At 48.8% G+C, this 20,770-nt stretch overlaps 1 protein-coding gene across 4 annotated transcripts in view; it reads left to right on the top strand.

Moving 5' to 3' along the window:
• The window catches only part of OTOF (otoferlin), a 110,352-nt gene that overhangs the window by 71,662 nt on the left and 17,920 nt on the right, over positions 1 to 20,770 (top strand). For 3 of the 4 annotated variants that reach the window (XM_064411463.1, XM_064411466.1, XM_064411465.1), the window contains 13 exons: positions 2,750 to 2,902; positions 4,132 to 4,321; positions 6,693 to 6,817; positions 7,761 to 7,895; positions 8,935 to 9,096; positions 10,050 to 10,169; positions 11,599 to 11,760; positions 13,106 to 13,268; positions 15,199 to 15,329; positions 16,023 to 16,052; positions 16,822 to 16,974; positions 17,924 to 17,990; positions 20,217 to 20,359. In XM_064411463.1, coding sequence (XP_064267533.1) covers positions 2,750 to 2,902; positions 4,132 to 4,321; positions 6,693 to 6,817; positions 7,761 to 7,895; positions 8,935 to 9,096; positions 10,050 to 10,169; positions 11,599 to 11,760; positions 13,106 to 13,268; positions 15,199 to 15,329; positions 16,023 to 16,052; positions 16,822 to 16,974; positions 17,924 to 17,990; positions 20,217 to 20,359 — 1,734 coding nt within the window. The remainder of the gene's footprint in view (positions 1 to 2,749; positions 2,903 to 4,131; positions 4,322 to 6,692; positions 6,818 to 7,760; positions 7,896 to 8,934; positions 9,097 to 10,049; positions 10,170 to 11,598; positions 11,761 to 13,105; positions 13,269 to 15,198; positions 15,330 to 16,022; positions 16,053 to 16,821; positions 16,975 to 17,923; positions 17,991 to 20,216; positions 20,360 to 20,770) is intronic. The other variant, XM_064411464.1, reaches the window with a different exon arrangement.

Below are 20,770 nucleotides of genomic sequence, written 5' to 3'. Positions count from 1 at the left end.
ATGGATGGATGGGATGGATGGAGGGAGGGATGGATGGGTGGGTGGATGACAGATGATGGATGGATGGATGGATGGATGGATGGATGGATGGATGGAGAGATGGATTGGATGGAGGGATGGATGGAACACATGGATGGATGGATGATGGATGGATGGAACAGATGGATGATATGGATGGATGGATGGATGGATGGATGGAATGGAATGGAATGGAATGGAATGGAGACCTCCAAGGGCAGGAGTGGTCCCTCTGCAAGGAGCGGTCCCTCTGCAAGGAGCCATTCCAAGTCCATGTGCTGCCCCATGATCCCTGTGCACACCTGGTTGGGAATGAACCAATACAAAACAAATTAAAGAGTTTCCCAGGCAGGGAGAGACCTGGGTCCTCCTGCAGCAGAGCTGGAGATGTTTCAGCCAGTCCCAGCCGGGAGGGATCCTGTGGATCCCTGGGAAATCAGGAATTGGAAAGATGACACATCAAATCCCAGACTGGTTTGGGTGGGAAGGGATTTGAATTCCCATCCAGTTCCAACCCCAGTTCCTTCCACTATCCCAGGGTTCTCCAAGTGCCATCCAGCCTGGCATTGGACGCTCCCAGGGATCCAGGGGCAGCCACAGCTGCTCTGGGAATTCCATTCTTGCCCCTCCCCACCCTGCCAGGGAACAATTCCTCATTCCCAATCTCCCACCCAGCCCTGCCCTCTGGCAGTGGGAGCCATTCCCTGGGTCCTGTACCTCCATGCCTTGTCCCCACTCCTTCTGCAGCTCTCCTGGAACCCCTTCAGGCTCTGGAATGTTTCCATGACATTTTCCCAGTTTAGGACCGGCTCAGAGGGGGTTCTTGTCCCTCCCTGGAGCTGCAGCTGTTCCACCTCCTGCTTCCAATTCCCATGGAAAGCTCCCAGCTCCATCCCTGGTTTCAGCCAGGCCTTCCTTGATCCTGACCCAGCCAAGATCTGGAGAGGAGGGGCCCAGTCCAGACTGGGAACATCTTCCCTAGACAGAGATGAGGAATGCCTGCTGCCCTCCCCTCCCCAAGTCCGAAGAAGGAGAGAACAAAAACCTTCAGTCTTCTTTGCCCAAATTTATATCTTTTTAAACCTTTAACCAACATAAATTATCGTCATAAATCACACAAGACTCTGTTGAAACCCTAGATATTGAGAATTTTAAGCTTTCTGTGCTGAAAGGCACAGACTCATAAAAGAACACTGCATTTAACCTGAGGCTGTAAAGAAGGCTTCAAAAATAAATTTATAACATTGGTTTATGGGTGTGTAGTTAGTTAGAAGTGTGTGATATCACAAGGTGGAAAACGTACAGTTTGGGGTTTTAGAATATAATAATCAACATAAAGAAAAATGGAAGTTTAAAAAGGAAAACAAATTGTTCTTCCTTTTCCTTCCTTCTTCTTCATGAGTTTAAGTGGTATTTTGTAATTAAACAGAAATGTCCACATTACAGATTTTGAGTGACCAGTTAGTAGATTAAAAGAGAAAATAATTTAGGTATCATTTCTTAATTAAACAGTTTAACCTTAAAAGACCTTATAACAAATAATAGTTAAGCATTTTACACCTTACTAATAAAAACCTACAGAACTCACTGCTGTGAAACTATAATATTAATAAAAAACAAGAAATACCTAAATCTAAACACAACTATCATCTCAAATACCTTCAATCCCAACCACAAGGCTCCATTTTCTTCATATAAAAAAATTGAAAAAAGCCAATTCTTTATTCACATAACTCATTTTTATACAGTTTTACAGACCTTGTGTGTGACTCCAGTGGGTTAGGAACTTTCTTGCCAATTATTTTATTGGTTAGTAAAAGGCATTTTACTTGTTTTACTTGTTTATTAACAATTCTTAAATGGTTTACAAATTTTCTTCACTTATTCTCATGGGATAAATCTAATGTTTATGCAGATGCCAGTTGTTTTTCACCCAGGAATAGATTGTTATGTTGACAAACTGCTCACACCAGGATTGTTTCCACATGGGAACTTGCAAAGTGCTAGCTTGACAAGGCTAGATCTAAAGCAGGCCTGGTTTTATGAGGCCTTTCTTTTATAATATTTCTATTTTTCTGCATCAACAAATCCCAGATTCTTTCCTGATGGGCTTACTCCAGTTTCTTTCCTGATGGGCTTATCTTTGAGCAGCTTTTTTGGAGTGGGAATCTCCAAACAATTCCAGTGTCGCCAGTGTGGCCTTTCTTTTATATTTTTTTTTATTTTGCTGCATCAATAAATCCCAGTTTCTTTCCTGATGGGCTTATCTTTGAGCAGCTTTTTGAGTGTGGGAATCTCCAAACAATTCCAGTGCCCCCCAGTGTGACCTTTCTTCTATAATTTTTCTACTTTACTGCATCAACAAATCCAAGTTTCTTTCCTGATGGGCTCAGCTCTCAGCAGCTTTTTTGGAGTGGGAATCTCCAAACAATTCTAGTGCTCCCAGTGTGACCTTTCTTTTATAATTTTTCTGTTTTGCCGCATCAATAAATCCCAATTTCTTTCCTGATGGGCTTATGTTTGAGCAGTTTTTTTGGAGTGGGAATCTCCAAACAATTCCAGTGCCTCCAGTGTGACCTTTATTTTATAATTTTTCTATTTTGCTGCATCAATAAATCCCAGTTTCTTTCCATGGAATCTGTTGGATTTGCCTCCAGCAGCTCTCCAGCCCCACCGGTGCCTCAGTGGTCGGAGCTGGGGCACTGACGGGGCTCTCCTGTGGCATTCCCAGCCCCAGCACACGATTCCCGACGTTTTCATCTGGATGATGAGCAACAACAAGCGCGTCGCCTACGCCCGCATCCCTTCCAAGGACATCCTGTACTCCATCGTGGACGAGGAGATGGGCAAGGACTGCGCCAAAGTGAAGACGGTTTTCCTCAAGGTGAGGATCCCTCTGTCCCAGGGGAGCCAAAAAGAGGGAATTTGGGAGATGAGGAGGAGAGTTTTGCACCCATTTTTTCTGGGGTTTGGATATTGGAGAAATGTGATCCATACTCTGCTGGAAGTGGTGGAAATTGGCTCCTACAGAGGGTGAAGCACTGAATTTACCCAGTCCAGTAAGTGGGAAATGTTTGGGAAGAGGGAGATGTTTGATCCAGCTGGAAATCCAGAGAATTTCTGGCTTAGTGTTGTGGTTTGAAAAGACGGATGTCTGCTAAGGAAGACAGGAGCCTCCCCTGAAAAAAGAGAATGTAAACGCCTTCCCTCCGAATTATTGTAATTTTGGAATTAAAGGGCTTTCAGGCAAATATATGGGAGCAGGAATAACAGTTCTTTTTTAAGGAAGAAAAAATAAAATAAAATAAAATGAAATCACAATAATACAAGACAACACTGCCAGAGTCAGAGCAGGAGCTGACCCCCTGTGGGTCAGGGTGGTGGCACAGTCCCATCCCATGGTGGCTCAGCCCTCCTGCAGTGCCACCTGTGCTTCTGCTGGAGCAGGGATCCTGCACAAGGCTGGAGTTTTCCTCTGAAGCTCCAGGGCTGCTGGAGATGAGCCTGGTGTTCCTCTGGGAATGCAGGGCAGAAGAAAGCTGCTCCTGTGGGAATGCAGGGCAGGAGAAAGCTGCTCCTGTGGGAATGCAGGGCAGGAGAAAGCTGCTCCAGTGGGAATGCAGGGGACAAAGGCTGCTGTGCTGTTCCAGGCTCAGATTGTATCCAGGTAGGAATGCTTGGCTCCTCCCCTGGGCAGAGCATCTCCCAATGGGATGATGGAATTTTATCAGTGACACTCACTGGCCCATGAACAGAAGATAATTAATAATTAAAGGCCCATGAACAGCAGAGATCTCCTGGAGGGAGGATTGGTTATGGAAGAGATAAAGAAAACTGCCCAATGAACAGAGGATAACTGCCCCACCTCTGGCAGATGGAAAATAGAACATACACCCCCAGCCACATCCTGCATTTCCAACCTAGGGCACTTAGGAAAAGGAAACCACGGTGGGAAGAGGACAATGCCTGGCCCAGAGCGGTGTCATGATCCCAAAGAATCCTTGGATTTAAGGAACAGCAGCACAATGCCCCAGAGAGCTTGGGCGCTCCAAGAGGGGTCTGTCTGCCTGTATTCCCGATATCCATGTGAACTCTTCCATTCCCTGTTCTCAGCTCCCCGGGAAGAGGGGCTTCGGCCCTGCTGGCTGGACAGTCCAGGCCAAGATGGAGATCTACCTGTGGCTGGGCCTCAACAAGCAGCGCAAGGACTTCCTCAGCGGCCTCCCCTGTGGGTTCGAGGAGAAGAAAACCCCCCGAGGCCAAAACCTGCCGTCCTTCCCGCCCATCAGCCTCCTGTACACCAGTAAGGAGTTCCCATAGGATGGGGCATGGAGGGGGTGGGAGGGAGCCTGGCTGGACACCCCCTGCTCCAAGGGCTTCCAGGAGCTAAGGGGGACATTTCCAGTTGTCCCATGAAAGATGGGAGATGGGAATTGTGTCTTGTCATCCCAATCCTCTTCAGAGTTTTCATTGTACACCCCACAAGGATGCTGAGAAAATTCCATATCCATTTGGGATTCATGCTTTGAGTTGAGATCCTTCATCCATGACCAAAACCAGGCTCCTGAGATGTGCCTTGGATGGGGTCTGTCCTGATTTAGGGCAAATTTGGAGAGAACCTCCAAAATGGTTTTCTCTGGAAAGCAGATTTAAGCAGCCTTTCCCCCAGCCAGTTCGGGAAAATATTTTCCTGGAAAAAAGTGGAGAAAAATTTTATTTAACAGGCAAAGCATTCACCAGCACACAAAAAATGAACAATATCAAACAATAAAAACTCTGTCTGCTCTAAAGGAGATGACAAACTCAGAAAGTTCGGGAAAAATACCTCCTTGGAGAAAAGTGTTATTAAACAATAAAACCTGAACAATATTAAACAATAAAAATTCTTGCCACTGCAAAGGAGATGACAAACTCAGAAAATCCCTTCTGTGGGCCGCAGCTCAGCTCACTCAGTCTCTTATCAGTCTCTTATCAGTCTCTTATCAGTCCCTCTGGCTCTGGAAATGCCACAGCCCAGGCCCAGCCCGGTGGCCACAGGTGGAGCTGCCAGTGCTCTTCTGGGTGTTCAGTCCAGAGCAGGTTTAAATAGTTAAAAAAAAAAATAATTAAAAACCCCACAATCCAGGAAACTTCTCTGCCTCAGCTAGCTAAAACTAACTAAAAGCAAAGGAGAGCTCTGTCCTGCTGTCTGTCCGTCCGCAGACAACACAATCCAGGAGCAGGAATGTGGAGGAGTGAGTGCAGTGTCTGAAAATAAACTGCATGCTTCTTCTCCCCCTGCTTCGCTCTCAGAACCAGTCTTAAAGGTGCAAAAATAATTTCTGGGCTAAACAGATGAATGGGGATACTGAATCGTTAAAACCAAAAATCACGGACAAAGATGGAAAGATAGCCAAAGATATAAAGTGGTGTGTTTATTACACTGGCGGGTGGCACGGGGGAGGCGTCTCCTGAAATGTGTGACTGCACTGCAAGGATTTTTGCCTTCTATTTATTTCCCAAAATAATACATATGCATAACTCCAGCACCTCCCATCTCCACTTTGCATTAAAATGAGGTTTTTAGTCCTTCACGCGTGCACAGTTTTTCTCTTGAATTGGGTCAGTGGTCTCGAACTGGGTCAGTGGTCCCAGGGATGAAGTCAGGAAAGTCTTCGTCAGCTCTCTGTGACCTTCTGGGATGATCCAAGCCCCTTGCTTCGTGATGGATTAACAGAGTCCAGGTGCTGGGCATTGTTTTACTGGTTTCAATACAGTAACAGCCAAAATGAGGGATGCGGGACTCCAGGTGGCTCTTCAAAATGCAGTTTATTATATCCAAGACATTACAGCAGTCCAGGGTCATGGGTGACAGAGCCTGTGCAGGCCTGGGGACCCTTAGCTTAGGTTACAAACGCATTATATACTTTTCTTTGCTGAGCATCTCAAAACAATAGAACAAATCTATACCTTGACTTTTGCCTATAGCCTATCATAATTGTAATTACCATATTCACGTTACTATTCTCCAATCACTAAAAGTTAGTGCATTACAGTTTAAGCTAGAAGTTGTTTTTCAGTTTTCTTGCAGTGGAAAATTCTGAGAGCTTTTTTCTACTTGCAACATTGGCAGTCTTGTTTGCCTGTGCTATTTTTCTGCTTGGTAAACACATCTTCTTCTTTGAGGTGGGTTTATCCTTTGTTCTAAGTCATAAAAACTCCTTCTAACTAACACACCATTTGCCTCCTTGGTTATCCAGCAAGACTGGCTCAGCAATTCTTTTCTTCTATATCAAAACTTGCTTCCATCTCTATTCCTTCTTCAGATTCTGCATTCAAAAATCTTTCTGCTAAGCATACGTATCTGTGAGACTTTCTTGTCAAACTTTCACCCTTCCCAACACAGTATGTTCCTATAATGATTCACTTGCTCCACTTCCTTCTACAAACGAGCTCATAATATAACAATTAGCTTTAGCTTAAGCATCTAATAACCATTAACCTATCGTTGGTGTATCTAACATCAACATTGAAATTTAATCACTTAATAACTTTATTAAATAATGATTAAAATAATTATTTATGATTATGATATTAAAATAATGATTAACCCTTTAAAATCATGACTCAGTACGGACATCCAGGCTCCCAGAGGCCACCCCAAGCCATCCCACCCCATTCCCTCTCTCTTCCAGAGAAACAGGTGTTCCAGCTGCGAGCCCACATGTACCAAGCCAGGAGTTTGTTCGCTGCTGACAGCAGCGGGCTCTCGGACCCCTTTGCACGGGTCTTCTTCATCTCCCAGAGCCAGTGCACCGAGGTGAGCATTCCTGGGATGCAGGGATGGAGGGGCGCGGGGATGGCTGGCTCTGCAAGTTCCCGTGGCACAGATCCCATCAGTGAGGATCAGGCTGGTCCTGGGGCTCCTGCAGTGGGAGAGCAGCTCTGGAACTGGCAATCTCTCCCAAGCCCATTCCCAATTTATGTCCCACATCCTGGTGGCTGCCATTCCCTGTGATTCCCCATGATTCTCTGTGATTCCCTGTCACCATGATATTTTTACAAAAATCCTTTGCTAGGATTTTTCTCCTAGCTGAGAAGCCTCAAAAAAAAAAAAGTAAACAATAATTATCTGATGGCTGTGGAAGGTAGTCTGGACATTGTTTACCAACAGGTGCATCTTTGATTGGTTCATGTGAGTGGTTTCCACTTTCTTGATGTGTCTAATGACACATCAAAGATGCAGCTGAGTTGGACTCTCTGAGGGTCACAAGCTTTTGTTATCATTCCTCTGCTTTCCTTTCCAGCCTTCTGATGGATCCTCTCTCTCTATTCTTTTTAGTATAGTTTTAGTATAGTAATATAATATAATATAATATAATATAATATAATATAATATAATATAATATAATATAAATGTCAGGCTTCTGAAACATGAATTCAAGATTCTCATCTCGACCCTCGTCCTGGGACCCTCAAACATAACCATAATTCCAGGTGATTTCCTGCTGGTTTAGGCAGAACTGAGTCATGTTAAAGTGATTTTTCAGTCTTCCCTTCACAGTCTGAGGGTTGCCAAGCTTTAGGAAGTCTGGGAACAACCCAGCTCTGCTCATCTGCTATTAGATTGTCTTCCTCAGAAGAATTCCTGGGAGATTCCCAATCCCTCCCTGATCCAAAAAACACACAGCAGCCCCACCTGCCACCCTTTCCCAGGACCCTGCTCCGTTCCTGGAGCAGTAGGAATATCTCCCATTTCCCAGGTTCTCAACGAGACCCTGTGCCCGACCTGGGACCAGCTCCTGGTGTTCGACAACGTGGAGCTGTACGGGGAAGCTCATGAGATGCGGGATGACCCCCCCATCATTGTCATTGAGATCTACGACCAGGACACTGTGGTGAGAAAATCCCAGGGAATTGTGTGTGGTTTGGATGCCGGGATCTCTCCAGATTTGGGGGCAGAGGATTTGGGGAGCTTTTTTTCCTGATCCTTAGAAAATGGTCCTTCCAAATCTCCCACAGAGCCTCTGCCGCTTATAAATCTCAGAGGTATCCTATTTTTGGACAGGGAAGAAAGAGGCTGTAGCCAAGGAGCGTTTCCATTTAGGAAAACCGCTCATCCCTGGCCTCCTTGCTGTCCCAGCCTTCAGCTGTCCCAAACCTCCTCTAAGGAGTCAGGACTGAGTTTTCCCTGAGCTTAGGCATCCCAAGGCCAGAGCGCCAATCTCATTCCTGTTCTGACCACGGTGGGAAGAACCACGGGGCTAAATTTGGAATTTCCGTGTTGGAACCCCAATCCCAAGTGCTCCTGGAAAGAACCACGAGGCTAATTTTGGAATTCCTATGTGGGATCACCAACCCCATGTGTTATTGGGGAGAACCATGGGGCTAATTTTGGAATTCCTATGTGGAATCCCCAACACCAAGTGTTCTTGGGGAGAACCATGGGGGATAATTTTGGAGTTCCCACGTTGGATCCCCAACCCCAAGTGCACCTGGAGAGAACCACAGGGCTAAATTTGGAATTCCTGGGCTGGATCCCCAACCCCAAGGGCTCTTGGGAAGAACCATGGGGCTAATTTTTGAATTCCTGTGTTGGATCCTCAATCCTAAAGGCTCTTGGGGAGAACCACAAGGCTAAATTTGGAATTGCCATGTCAGATCCCCAACCCCAAATTGCTTCTGAGGAGAACCACAGAGCTAAATTTGGAATTCCCATGTTGCATCCCCAACCCCAAGTGCTCCTGGGGAAAATCACAGGGTTTGTCTTGGAATTTCCAGTGTTGGATCCCTAACCCCAAGGGCTCTTGAGGAGAACCACAGAGCTAGTCTTGGAATTCCTGTCAGATCCCCAACCCCAAGTGCTATTGAGGAGAACCACGGGGCTAAATTTGGAATTTCCATGTTGGATCCCAACCCCAAGGGCTCTTTCCGTAGGGAAAAGCCGACTTCATGGGCCGGACGTTCGCCAAGCCAGTGGTGAAGATGTCGGACGAGCAGTACTGCCCGCCACGCTTCCCGCCACAGCTGGAATATTACCAGATCTACCGCGGCAACGCCACAGCTGGGGACCTGCTGGCTGCCTTCGAGCTGCTCCAGGTGCCAGCTGGACAAAGGGGTGGGAAGGATGGATGCAGGGTTGGAAGGGAGAGGGGATTAATTTATGGAGAATTGGGTAACTGGGAACAACCAGGAATAACTGCCCCTTCACCTGGTCGTTGGTCTGCTGGACCCTTGTAGTTTCTCTTGGATGGATCAACCACTTGTTTATCAAAGACACCAGGAAGGGTCCAAGGCCAGGTGGGATGGGGCTTGGAACAGCCTGGAAAGGTGGAAGGGGTCCCTGACCATGGCAAGGGGTGGGGATTCAATGGTCTTTAGAGTCCCTCTCAAACCAAACCGTTCCATGATTCATAATCTAGCTGTACCAGAGTTAAATTCTTCCACTTTTGTGCCTCGTGCTCTATCTGCTGAAATGCTTTTCCTATCTCCTCTCTCTGCCAGGGCAGGTGTTCATCGAACTCTTTTTCTCCCAATTTTCCTTGGACTGGGGGAATGGCTCACATGGGATATTTGATCTTTACTGACCTCTGGGCTGAAAATGGCACCTTAAACCTGCTCCTAGGCTGAGCTTTGTGACCACAAAACTCAGTTTCCTCACACACAGTTCAGCAGGCGCAATTCCAGGATGGAACAGTCCTGGGATGGGCTGCATTGATGGGCTGAGAAGTTTGGATTGCTCTGGGGACTGTTCTGTGTGGAATTCCCAGCATCTTATGCTCCTGTGTTTTCCTCTTCCCAAAGCACCTGTCCTGGGCTCTCAGCCCTCTGAGAGACCCCAGCTCCAACAAATGGGACCAGTTCCAGCTGAGACACAGCCCAGCTGCCTCTGGAATTTGTCCCTGCTCATGGCAGGGGTTGGAATGAGCTGATCTTTGAGGTCCCTTCCAACCCAAACCCAATCTGTGATTCCACAATTCTGTGAGAAGGACAAAAACTGCTTCCCAGCAGCTCAGAGGAGCAGATCCTAATCCATGATCCACCTCTTCCAGATCGGCCCTGGGGGTAAATCAGACCTGCCCCCCATCGACGGCCCCACGGACATGGACCGAGGTCCCATCCTGCCCGTGCCTCTGGGAATTCGGCCGGTGCTGAGCAGATACAGAGTGGAGGTAACAAATGTCCTGCCTGGAGCAGGAGAGCATCTCCAAGGGTGTTGGATGGGCAAGAGGGAGCTGGGAGTCAAGGATCTGTCCATGGTGGCCGGACTGGGAACCAGACTGCAGCATCCCTAAAAACAACCAGGGAATTGGATCATTCCTTGCTGTCAAACCTGGGCAGGACAGTGAGTGAGCAGCACTTGGGCTGAGAGGCAGCTCAGAGAATGTTAGAGGTGGACATGGATCTGGATCATCTGCTCCCAAAACAATCCCATAGCTCAGGGGTTCTGTATCCCATCAGCCTCAGGCAATGAGGATGGGAAGCCTCTCATATATCCAGGGATATCTAAAGGGGGATTTTGTATCCAAAATTTTGTGGGCACAACCCAGGGCAGTGCCCATCCCCTGTGCTGGCACTGCTGGGGCACCTCCAGTGCTGGGGGCAGCTCTGGGCCCCTCCTGACAGGACAGACCTGCAGGGGCTGGAGCGTGTCCAGGGAAGGGAACAGAGCTGGGAAGGGAATGGAGCCCCAGGAGAGGCTGAGGGAGCTGGGAAGGGAATGGAGCCCCAGGAGAGGCTGAGGGAGCTGGCAAGGGAATGGAGCCCCAGCAGAGGCTGAGGGAGCTGGCAAGGGGCTCAGCCTGGAGAAAAGGAGGCTCAGGGGGGACCTTGTGGCTCTGCACAACTCCCTGACAGGAGGGGACAGCCAGGAGGGGTCGGGCTCTGGATGTGGCACTCAGTGCTCTGTGCTGGGGACAGGGTGGGGACTGGGTGCTGGGGACAGGGTGGGGACTGGTCACAGGTTGGACTCGATGATCCTGGAGGACTTTTCCAAATGACTCCATGGTTTTGTGATGTGTCCCTTGGAGGTCCTGGTGGACATCCATGACCCAGGCAATGCCCACAGGGATGTTCAGGGCACATCTCAGCCCTGGGTGAAGGTGTCTCTGCTCAGGTGAGGTGCCACTGACCAGGTCCCCAAAGGGATTTTGGCTCCTGGTTTTCCAAACATTTGCATCACAATAAATGTTCCTCACAATTTTAATACAGCCATGGGGAATGAGGAGGTGGGGGAAAAAATCTCCATTTTGGGGAATTTTGGATGGTGGCATTCTGTTATCCCAGGCTGAGTCAGGGAAGTTTCCCCAGTGACACTGATTCCACTGGGACAAAGCGATGGCAGTGCAGGATCCAGAGCCACCACAAATGGACAGAGCAGGATTCCCAGGGCAGGAAAAGGCCAGGAAGGGAGAAAGGCAGGAAAATGTCACCGGCAGCAGGCTGGAGACCTTGGGCTGCAGGGTGCCAGGAGGAGACACCTCAGGGATCCACCGCTGCCCTGTGATGACATCAGCAGTGGGATCCCTCTCCTTGGAGATCCAGCTCTCAGGGATCATCCCTCTCTCACTCACATGCTCCCTCCTCCTCCTCCTGCCCTAGATCTTGTTCTGGGGGCTCAGGGACCTGAAGAGAGTGAACCTGGCCCAGGTGGACCGGCCCCGCGTGGACATCGAGTGTGCTGGGAAGGGCGTCCAGTCTGCCCTGATCCAGAACTACAAGAAAAACCCCAACTTCAGCACTTTGGTCAAGTGGTTCGAGGTGGTGAGTGTGGCCCAATCCCTCTGATCCCTCAGCTGGAGCCCAGAATTTCTGGAGCCCACCAGGGCTCCAAGCCCTTTACTCCAGTTTTCCCAAAGCAATGAAGCACACAGACACCATTCTTTCACCCGAGGGCTCCCAAACCACGATTTGCTGGAGAAGTTCTGGAATTCTTCCTCCAGCATGATCCCAATTCTGGTCTTCCCAGCATGATCCCATTCCTAATCCCTACTGCCCTTTCCAGCAGGATTCCATTCCTAATCCCTACTCCCCAGCATGATCCCATTCCTAATCTCTACTTCCCAGCATGATCCTGTTCCTAATCCCTACCAGCCTTCCCAGCATGATCCCAATTCCAGTCCCTACTGCCCTCTCCAGCAGGATCACATTCCTAATCCCTACTGCCCTTCCCAGCACAATCCCATTCCTAATCCCTACTCCCCAGAATGATCCCATTCCTAATCCCTACCAGCCTTCCTAGCATGATCCCATTCCTAACCCCTTCTCCACAGCATGATCCCGTTCCTAATCCCTTCTGTCCTTCCCAGCATGATCCCATTCCTAATCCCTACCCCCCAGCATGATCCCTTTCCTAATCCCTACCAGACTTCCTAGCATGATCCCATTCCTAACCCCTTCTCCACAGCATGATCCCGTTCCTAATCCCTTCTGTCCTTCCCAGCATGATCCCATTCCTAATCCCTACCCCCCAGCATGATCCCTTTCCTAATCCCTACTGGCCTTCCCAGCATGATCCCATTCCTAATCCCTACTGCCCTTCCTAGCATGATGTCATTCCAAATCCCTACTCCCCAGCAGGATCCCATTCCTAATCCCTAGCAGACTTCCTAGCATGATCTCATTCCAAATCCCTACTCCCCACTCTGATCCCATTCCTAATCCCTACTGGCCTTCCCAGGTATGATCCCATTCCTAATCCCTACTGCCCCTCCCAGCATGATCCCATTCCTAATCCCTACCAGCCTTCCTAGCATGATCCCTTTCCAAATCCCTACTCCCCAGTATGATCCCATTCCTAAACCCTTCTTCCCAGCATGATCTCATTCCTAATCCCTACTTCCTAGCATGATCCTGTTCCTAATCCCTATTGCCCTTCCTAGCATGATCTCATTCCATATCCCTACTCCCCATCATGATCCCATTCCTAATCCCTGCTGTCCTTCCCATTCTAATCCCACTCCTAATCCCTGCTGCCCTTCCCAGCATGATCCCATTCCTAATCCCTACTTTCCTTCCCAACACAATCCCGTTCCCAACCCCTCCTGCCCTTCCCATCCCAAACCATCCACTCCCAGCCCTCGGTGACCCTCCCTGCGCTGCTCCCCAGGACCTCCCTGAGAACGAGCTGCTGCACCCGCCCCTGAACATCCGCGTGGTGGACTGCCGCGCCTTCGGCCGCTACACCCTGGTGGGCTCCCACACCGTCAGCTCCCTCCGCAAGTTCATCTACCGCCCGCCCGACAAGAAAGCCCAGCACTGGAACATGGCAGGTACCAGGACTGGGACAGGGGGACCCCGTCTGGGACATCCGCGGGGACAGGAGGGAGGTGGGATGGGCTGTGAGACCGTGAGATGGTTGGTTAACCCACGGAAATTCTGGTTTTGGGTCCAGAACACCATAAAAAACCCTAACTTCAGCACTTTGGTGGTTCCAAGTGGTGTGAGGAGACCACTAAAAAATTTTGTAGTAAAAGTGAAAAGAAAATAGGACTTTCAGTTTTTTGATCTTCAAATTATTGTTTCTTTTTCTCCAATTAAAAATTTTATACACTATTTATATATACAATATATATCTATATATCTACTTATATGTATATATCTCTTTATCTATATATATTTATATACACTATTTACATCTTAGCATATTAAGAAAACACCACTAAAAGTTACAAACCACACAAATTTTAAATATTTTGAAACTATTTTATTTAATTAAATCTTAAAACGTAGTTTATTTCTACCTTTCTACCAATAATTATTTGTTATCTACACAACATCTACATTGTGATTCTTTCTAACCAATTACTTTATACTCCCAACACTATAAAAAATAGAACAAATTAAAAACATAAAACAGATCAAACAACCCCCAAAATCCATCATCTTACCTCCTACCCACCTCCATACTAAAAACCCAAAACTCTAAGTTTTTCACCCTATAATAAACTATTTCACACACCTATAAATTCCTACTATCCATTTTATGCACTCATAAATTCCAATTCATCCCAAAGTCTTAGAAACTTTCTCCATAAACAAAGACCAAAAACATTCTCCTAAAAGTCAAAACTTCCCAAAACAAAACAAAACAAAAACAAAAAAACAAAATAAACAAAAAAAATAAAATAAAAATTCCCTATTCCTTAAGCTCCAACAAGCTTGACCTCCAACATCTCTGCAGCTTCAGGACTCGAGTCCCCAGATGTTCCTCAGGACAGGGACAGGATTTGGCCACACTCAGTCCCTGTGGTGCCTGTAAAGAGCAGAGGTCCAGGCCCCTCTCAACCCCAACCACCCCAATCCATCAGTGCCAGCAGCAAAACCCATCCCAGACCCACTTCCCACCCATCCCAGCAGCTGAGGGTTTGGGAGCCTTGAGAATTACTCCTGTCCTCTCAGTTTTGGGGCTGGAGGCTGGGCGAGATTCCCAAGGACATGTCTGGTCCCTGCTGTCCTTCCCAGCATGATCCCATTCCTAATCCCTAACGCCCTTCCCAGCATCATGCCATTCCTAATCCCTCCTCCCCAGTATGATCCCATTCCTGATCTCTACTGCCCTTCCCAGCATGATCCCATTCCTAATCCCTACTGCCCTTCCCAGCATGATCCCATTCTTAATCCCTACTTCCCTTCCCTGCAAGATCCCAATTCCTAATCCTTAAACCACTGCTCCAAATAAGGTGGTCCCACTGCACTCCAGCCTAAATTCTGTGGGATCTCACCTGAACTCTCAGTTTCTGGCCTGAATACTGCAGAATCTCACTTTAAATCTTGATTCCCAGCCTGAATCCTGTAGGAACTCACATGAACTCTCAGTTTCTGGTCTGAATCCTGTAGGATCTCACTTGAAATCTCAGTTCCTAGCCTGAATCCTGTAGGATCTCACTTGAAATCTTAGTTCCCAGCTGGAATCCTGTAGGATCTCTGTTTAAATCTTGGTTTCTAGCCTGAATTTTGTAGGATCTCAACTGAACTCAGTTTCTGGCCTGAATCCTGTAGGATCTCACTTGAAATCTCAGTTCCCAGCCTGAATCCTGTAGGATCTCACTTGAACTCTCAGTTTCTGGCTTAAATCCTGTAGGACTTCATCCAAACTCTCACTTTCTGGCCTGAATCCTGTAGGATCTCGACTGAACTGTCGGTTTCTCCTCTCCACTGTCCCTCTCCCTTGTTCTTTCTCCTTTTCTGTCCTCTCTCCAGCCAAACACCTCAACGGCTACCTGGCCATGACCAGCAGGGCCCATCGTTCTCACCCCACAGGGGAGATCGTGGTCAACATGGAACCCGAGGTCCCCATCAAGAAGATGGACACGATGGTGAAGCTGGAAGCTGTGAGTGTCCATGTGGCAGCACCTCCTTCCTCATGGAATTGTCGTTTTCTGAGGGATTTCACCTAGAATTGGGGAGGCAGCGTGTCCCAGGGGTGTCACACTCAATGTGCCTGTGCCCGTTTTTGTGCCCAGAATGGGAATTTCAACTCCTTTTCCCACACTGCTGCTCCAGAGCTTCCTCCACAAAAATGGATTCCTGCCAAGGTGCTCTGAGGGCTGGAGCCCCTCTGCTCTGGAGCCAGGCTGGGAGAGCTGGGGGGCTCACCTGGAGAGGAGAAGGATCCAGGGAGAGCTCAGGGCCTGAAGGGGCTCCAGGAGAGCTGCAGAGGGACTGGGGACAAGGCCTGCAGGGACAGGAGCCAGGGAATGGCTCCCAGTGCCAGAGGGCAGGGCTGGATAAGATATTGAGAATTAGGAATTGTTCCCTGGGAGGATGGGGAGGGGCTGGGCTGGAATTCCCAGAGAAGCTGTGGCTGCCCCTGGATCCCTGGAAGTGCCCAAAGCCAGGCTGGATGGGGCTGGGAGCACCCTGGGAGAGTGTAAGTTTTCTTTCCCATGGCAGGGGGTGGGATGAGATGAGCTTTAAGGTCCCTTCCCACCCAAACCACCCCGGGACTGATGATTTGCACTCAGCTGAGGCTGTGTCCTTAACCTGCTCTCCCTCTCCCTGTTCCCTTCCATCCCGGGCGGCAGAATTCCGATGCAGTGGTGAAGGTGGATGTGGTAAGTGGTGGATTTTCTCTGCACCCCTGCTCCCAACCCCCTGCTCCCTCTTCAGTGTCACTTCTGATGGACCAGGCACCCTCGCCAGCCCGAGCCAGGCAGGGACATCACCCCTCTGTCCCAGGACAGAGACACAGCAGCGCTGTCCCCTCAAGGGATGTGGCAGTGGCCTCATCCCTGCAGTCTGGGGAGCTCTTTTGGGCCAGGAATTTTTATCCCAGCTGTCCCAGGGCTTCTCATCCCAGCTCTCCCAGGACAGGCAGTGCCCTGCAGGAGGGATTTGAGTATTCCCACCACAACCAGGTACCAGCTGGGAAAGGTTCCCTTGCTCCACCAAGGGGACCCCAGCTGCTTTGCTGGGCACAGATTGACTCTTGCCATGGAAGTTTCCAGAGATGTAGCCTGGGAAATGCACGGATAAATAGGATGATGGAAGTGGGGAGGTGTTGTGGGACTGCCCCATCTCTGTAAGTGTCCAAAGCCAGGTTAGATGGGGTTTGGAACAACCTGGAATGGTGGAAGGTGTCAGGATTGGAATTGGATGAGCTTTAAGGTCCCTTCCCACCCAAACCATTCCGTGATTCTGGCACTTTCTCCAAAATATTGGTCACCCTTGGGTGTTCTGTGGCTGTAAAAGGGAGAAAGTTCATGAGGCCCCTAAGCCTGGGGGGTTCTCTCTCCTCAGGTGCTTCACTTTTGTACTTCCAGAAACAATTCCCTCTCACCTGATCCCTCCCCTTCCCTGTCTGTGCTTCCCTGTTCCCTTCAGACCGAGGAAGAGAAGGAGAAAAAGAAGAAGAAGAAGAAAGGAGGAGGAGGAGGAGGAGGAGGAGGTGGGGAGGAAGTGGAGGAGGAGGAGCCAGACGAGAGCATGTTGGACTGGTGGTCCAAGTACTTCGCTTCCATTGAGACGATGAAGGAGGTGGGTGAGGAGCAGCAGGGAGGGGTATCCAGGGGAGATGGTTTCCTTCCTGAGAGGTCTCCCCTAATTCCAGCTCCTTCCAAAACCTTGGGGCTGTGGAAAGAGCTTTTTTATGTGTGGAAACACCTCCTCCTGAGGATCCCCCTGATGGGGAGAGCCCTAAAAAGGTTCTGTGCCAGGACTGAGAGACAAATGGGACTTTTGGTTTTTTTGGTCTTCAGGTTGTTGTTTATTTTTGTTTTATCAAAAGTTAAAAAAAAAACATCTCAGACTTAGCGTACAAAGAGAGGGCACCAAAAGTCACAAAACACACAGGTTCAACGTCTTTTAAAGCTATTTTGTCCAATTAACGCTTAGAATCTATTTTATATCTACCTTTCTACCAATAACTAATTATTTGTCTGTCCATGCAACATCTGCATTGCATTTTTTTCTAAACAATCCCTCTGTGCCACCAACAGTGCAGAAAATGGAGCGGATGAAGAAAAAAAAGGAGATCAGACAACGCCCAGAATCCTCCATCTTATCTTCTATCCATCTCCATACTAAAAACCCAAAACCCAAGTTTTTCATCCTGTGATAAACTACACTATTATCTATTTCACACACTCGTAGATTCCAATTTATCCCGAAATCTTGGAAATTTCTCCATGGACGAAGGTTAAAAGCAGTGTTCCCCTGGGGATCAGGACTTCTCAGGACAGGCAGAGAAACATTCCCTGTGTCCTGGGTTCCAGAAATTGTGGAATCCCAAAATTGTTCATGATGGTCTCCTTGGAGACCATCGAGTCTGACCATTTCCTAGCACTGCCAAGGGCACCACTATGTCCCCAAGTGCCACATCCACGTGGCTTCAAATCCCCCTAGGGATGGGAACCCCACCACTGCCTGGAGCAGCTTTTCCAGGAAAAGATTGTTCCTAATATCCAGTGATTTCCTTTCTCCCCAGCAACTCCGGCAGCAGGAAGCAGCCGCGGCAGAAGCAGAGGAGAAGGAGGAGATGGAGATTGGAGAGGGTAAGGCTGGGAGTGATAGAGGGAACATGGCAGGGAAAGGTGGGACCAGGATCCCTCTTGGTGCTTGGACATCCCTTTGGGAATCTTCCATGGCTCTCCAGCTAAACCAGACACTTCCGGCGTGTTGTGTTTTCCCAAAAAGGGTTCATTTTTGTGGGTTTTTGCAGGGTTTTTCCCTGCATGTTGAACTCTTTGTCTGGTGTCCTAATGTGGGCAGTGAAGACAAATACGCAATTAGGGCAAGTTCTCTCAATTAACTTATCAATTTATATAATTTTATACATTATATATTATTTTTCACTTATTATAATTTTATAAAATTATGAGATGAATGATGCCCTAAATGTGTTTTCCTCTGAAGGAAGTTGGGTCTGTAGGTCAGGTGGGCTTCTGACCTTGCTTAAATTTGGGGGAGACTAATTTTGTCCCAGAAATTATGCCTACCAAGAATTCTGGGAGTGATTGGACAAGGGTGACTTTGTCCATCTGGCCATGCCACCAGCAGGGCTTGGAAGGGTATCCCTGAGGAATTCCACCCTTGCTGTCCATGTCCCCATGACAGGGGGCTGTTGTTGTGCCCAGGTGATGCAAAACCCTTCAGCTGAGTAAAATTCTGAGCCTGGTTTCTTTTGGAAGATCAATTTTAGCATCCCAGGAAAAATTTGGTCTTTTCTTGCTGAGCTTGGAGACAACTCTGAGCAGGTTCTTCACGGCTTGCACTGGTGCCTTTTGGGGTTTTATTTCTTTTTAGAATGATCCATTTCCCTTGGCTCTCCCACTCCTTCCCCCTTTCCTCATCCATGTTTTTCCATCTCTCTGTCTGTCCCCATCACTAGATAATGTCCAGCCCTCATGAAAGCTGGCAGAGGCACCAAGGGACAGAGATTGCAGAGCAGGGAGGAGTTTCCTTTGAATCCACCTTTTCCAGCAGCCTCTTCCCAGCTCTCCGTGGCTGGCGATTGCCCCAAATGAGACTCTGGTGACTTGTGGTTGCAGCTAATCCTGGACAATCTGAGGGCAGCAGCATCAAGCACTGTCCCCTCTGTATTCCCAGGCTGAGGTTCCCCTCCCCAGGCTCCATAAAGCAGGAGAAGTCTCTGGCAGGAGGAAGAAAATGCACAGAATTCCCAGAATTCCCAGAATGACCAGGTTGGAAGAGACCTCCAAGATCATCAAGTCCAAGCCAGCCCCAATACCTCAACTAAACCCTGGCACCCAGTGCCACATCCAGGTTCTTTTTCAATACATCCAGGGATGGTGACTCCACCACCTCTCCGGTCCCTGGGAATTTCCAAAATTCCCAGAATTCTCAGAATCACCAGATTGGAAGAGACCTTCAAGATCATCAAGTCCAACCCATCCCAAACACCTCAACTCAATCTTGGCCCCCAGTGCTACATCCAGGCTTTGTTAAACACCCCCAGGGATGGGGACTGCACCACCTCTCTGGGCAGAGTATTCCAGAACTTTATCACCCTTTCTCTAAAAAACCTGTTTCCTAATATCCAGCCTAAATTTCCCTTGGTGCAGCTCGAGGCTGTGTGCTCTGGTTCTGTCAGTTCCTGGAGAAAGAGCCCAGCCCAGATGAGCACAGCCACCTTTCAGAGGTGGAGAGGGTGATGAGGGCACCCCTGAGTCTCCTTTTCTCCAGGCTGAGCACCCCCATCTCCCTCAGTGGTTCCTCAGAGGGTTTGTGTTCCCAGCCCCTCTCCAACCTCGTTGCCTCCTCTGGACACTTCCCAGGTTCTCAAAGTCCTTCCCAAACTGAGGGACCAGAGATGAGCACAGCACTCGAGGAGTGCCCTCACCAGTGTCCATTGCAGGGGCAGAGTGACCTCCCTGCTCCTGCTGGCCACACCATTCCTGCCGTGGGCAGGACCAGGTTTTCTCACCGCTGTCAGAGGGCTCTGTCCATGTTTTGTAGTCCTCCAAGTGATTCCTGCTCAGGTCAGCCCTGGAATTCCCTGCACCACAGAGATCTCTGGACTGCTGGAGACACTGGGATCCAGAGCCAAGGAAAGAAAGGACAGGGCTGGGATGAGACTTGCAGGCAGCAGCAGCTGGCAGATTTCATGCTTCTCTTCTTTGTCCAAGCCCTTCCGGATCTCCCTCATCTCTCCTCACCCTCATTTCCATTCCCTCCCTCCCTCCTCTCCATCTCCTCCCTCCATGCCACTCCCCCCTGGACTCGGAGTGACACCAAACTTGGTGACTCTCCCATTAAAGGCTCCAAGGCCCAGGTGAAGAACAAGGACAAGGACAAGGACAAGGACAAGACCAAGGCACCCAAAGATGACAAGAAAAAGAAGCAGCAGCCTGTCCCTGAGCTCCCTGAGAAGAAAAACAAGCAGAAGATTGATGAACTCAAGGTACCAGGGTGCTTCTGAGGAAGTACCTAATTGTGGGGATGATGTGCCTTGGGACATCTCTTCTAGGGATTTATCTTGGGATGAGGCTTCCCCTCCTCTCTCCATAGCTGGAGGTCATGAGAAAAGGGATTTTCCTGGGATAGGCTCATCCCTGGGGCAGCTTGGAGGTGTCCCAGCTCCAAGGGAGAGTTTTCCTGCTGGCCCAGCCAGGATTCAGGACAGGGGTGGGCTCTGGTTCAACAATCCCAAGGATTTCTCAGGATTCATGTCGCCTGTGGTTCTGGGGTTCAGATGGGGTTTAGACCTGGATTTTGCACAGAGCAGGAACAATGGCCTCACCCATTGCTCCAAGATTCCCTCTTTCCAACCCAATAATGCTAGAGATCTTTCTCCTTCCTAGAAAAATTAACC

The sequence above is a fragment of the Passer domesticus genome, chromosome 3, assembly GCF_036417665.1.
Source record: "Passer domesticus isolate bPasDom1 chromosome 3, bPasDom1.hap1, whole genome shotgun sequence".
Classification (NCBI taxonomy): domain Eukaryota; kingdom Metazoa; phylum Chordata; class Aves; order Passeriformes; family Passeridae; genus Passer; species Passer domesticus.
The sequence above is the reverse complement of the archived record's forward strand: the minus strand, read 5'-3'. Positions and strand labels throughout refer to the sequence as shown.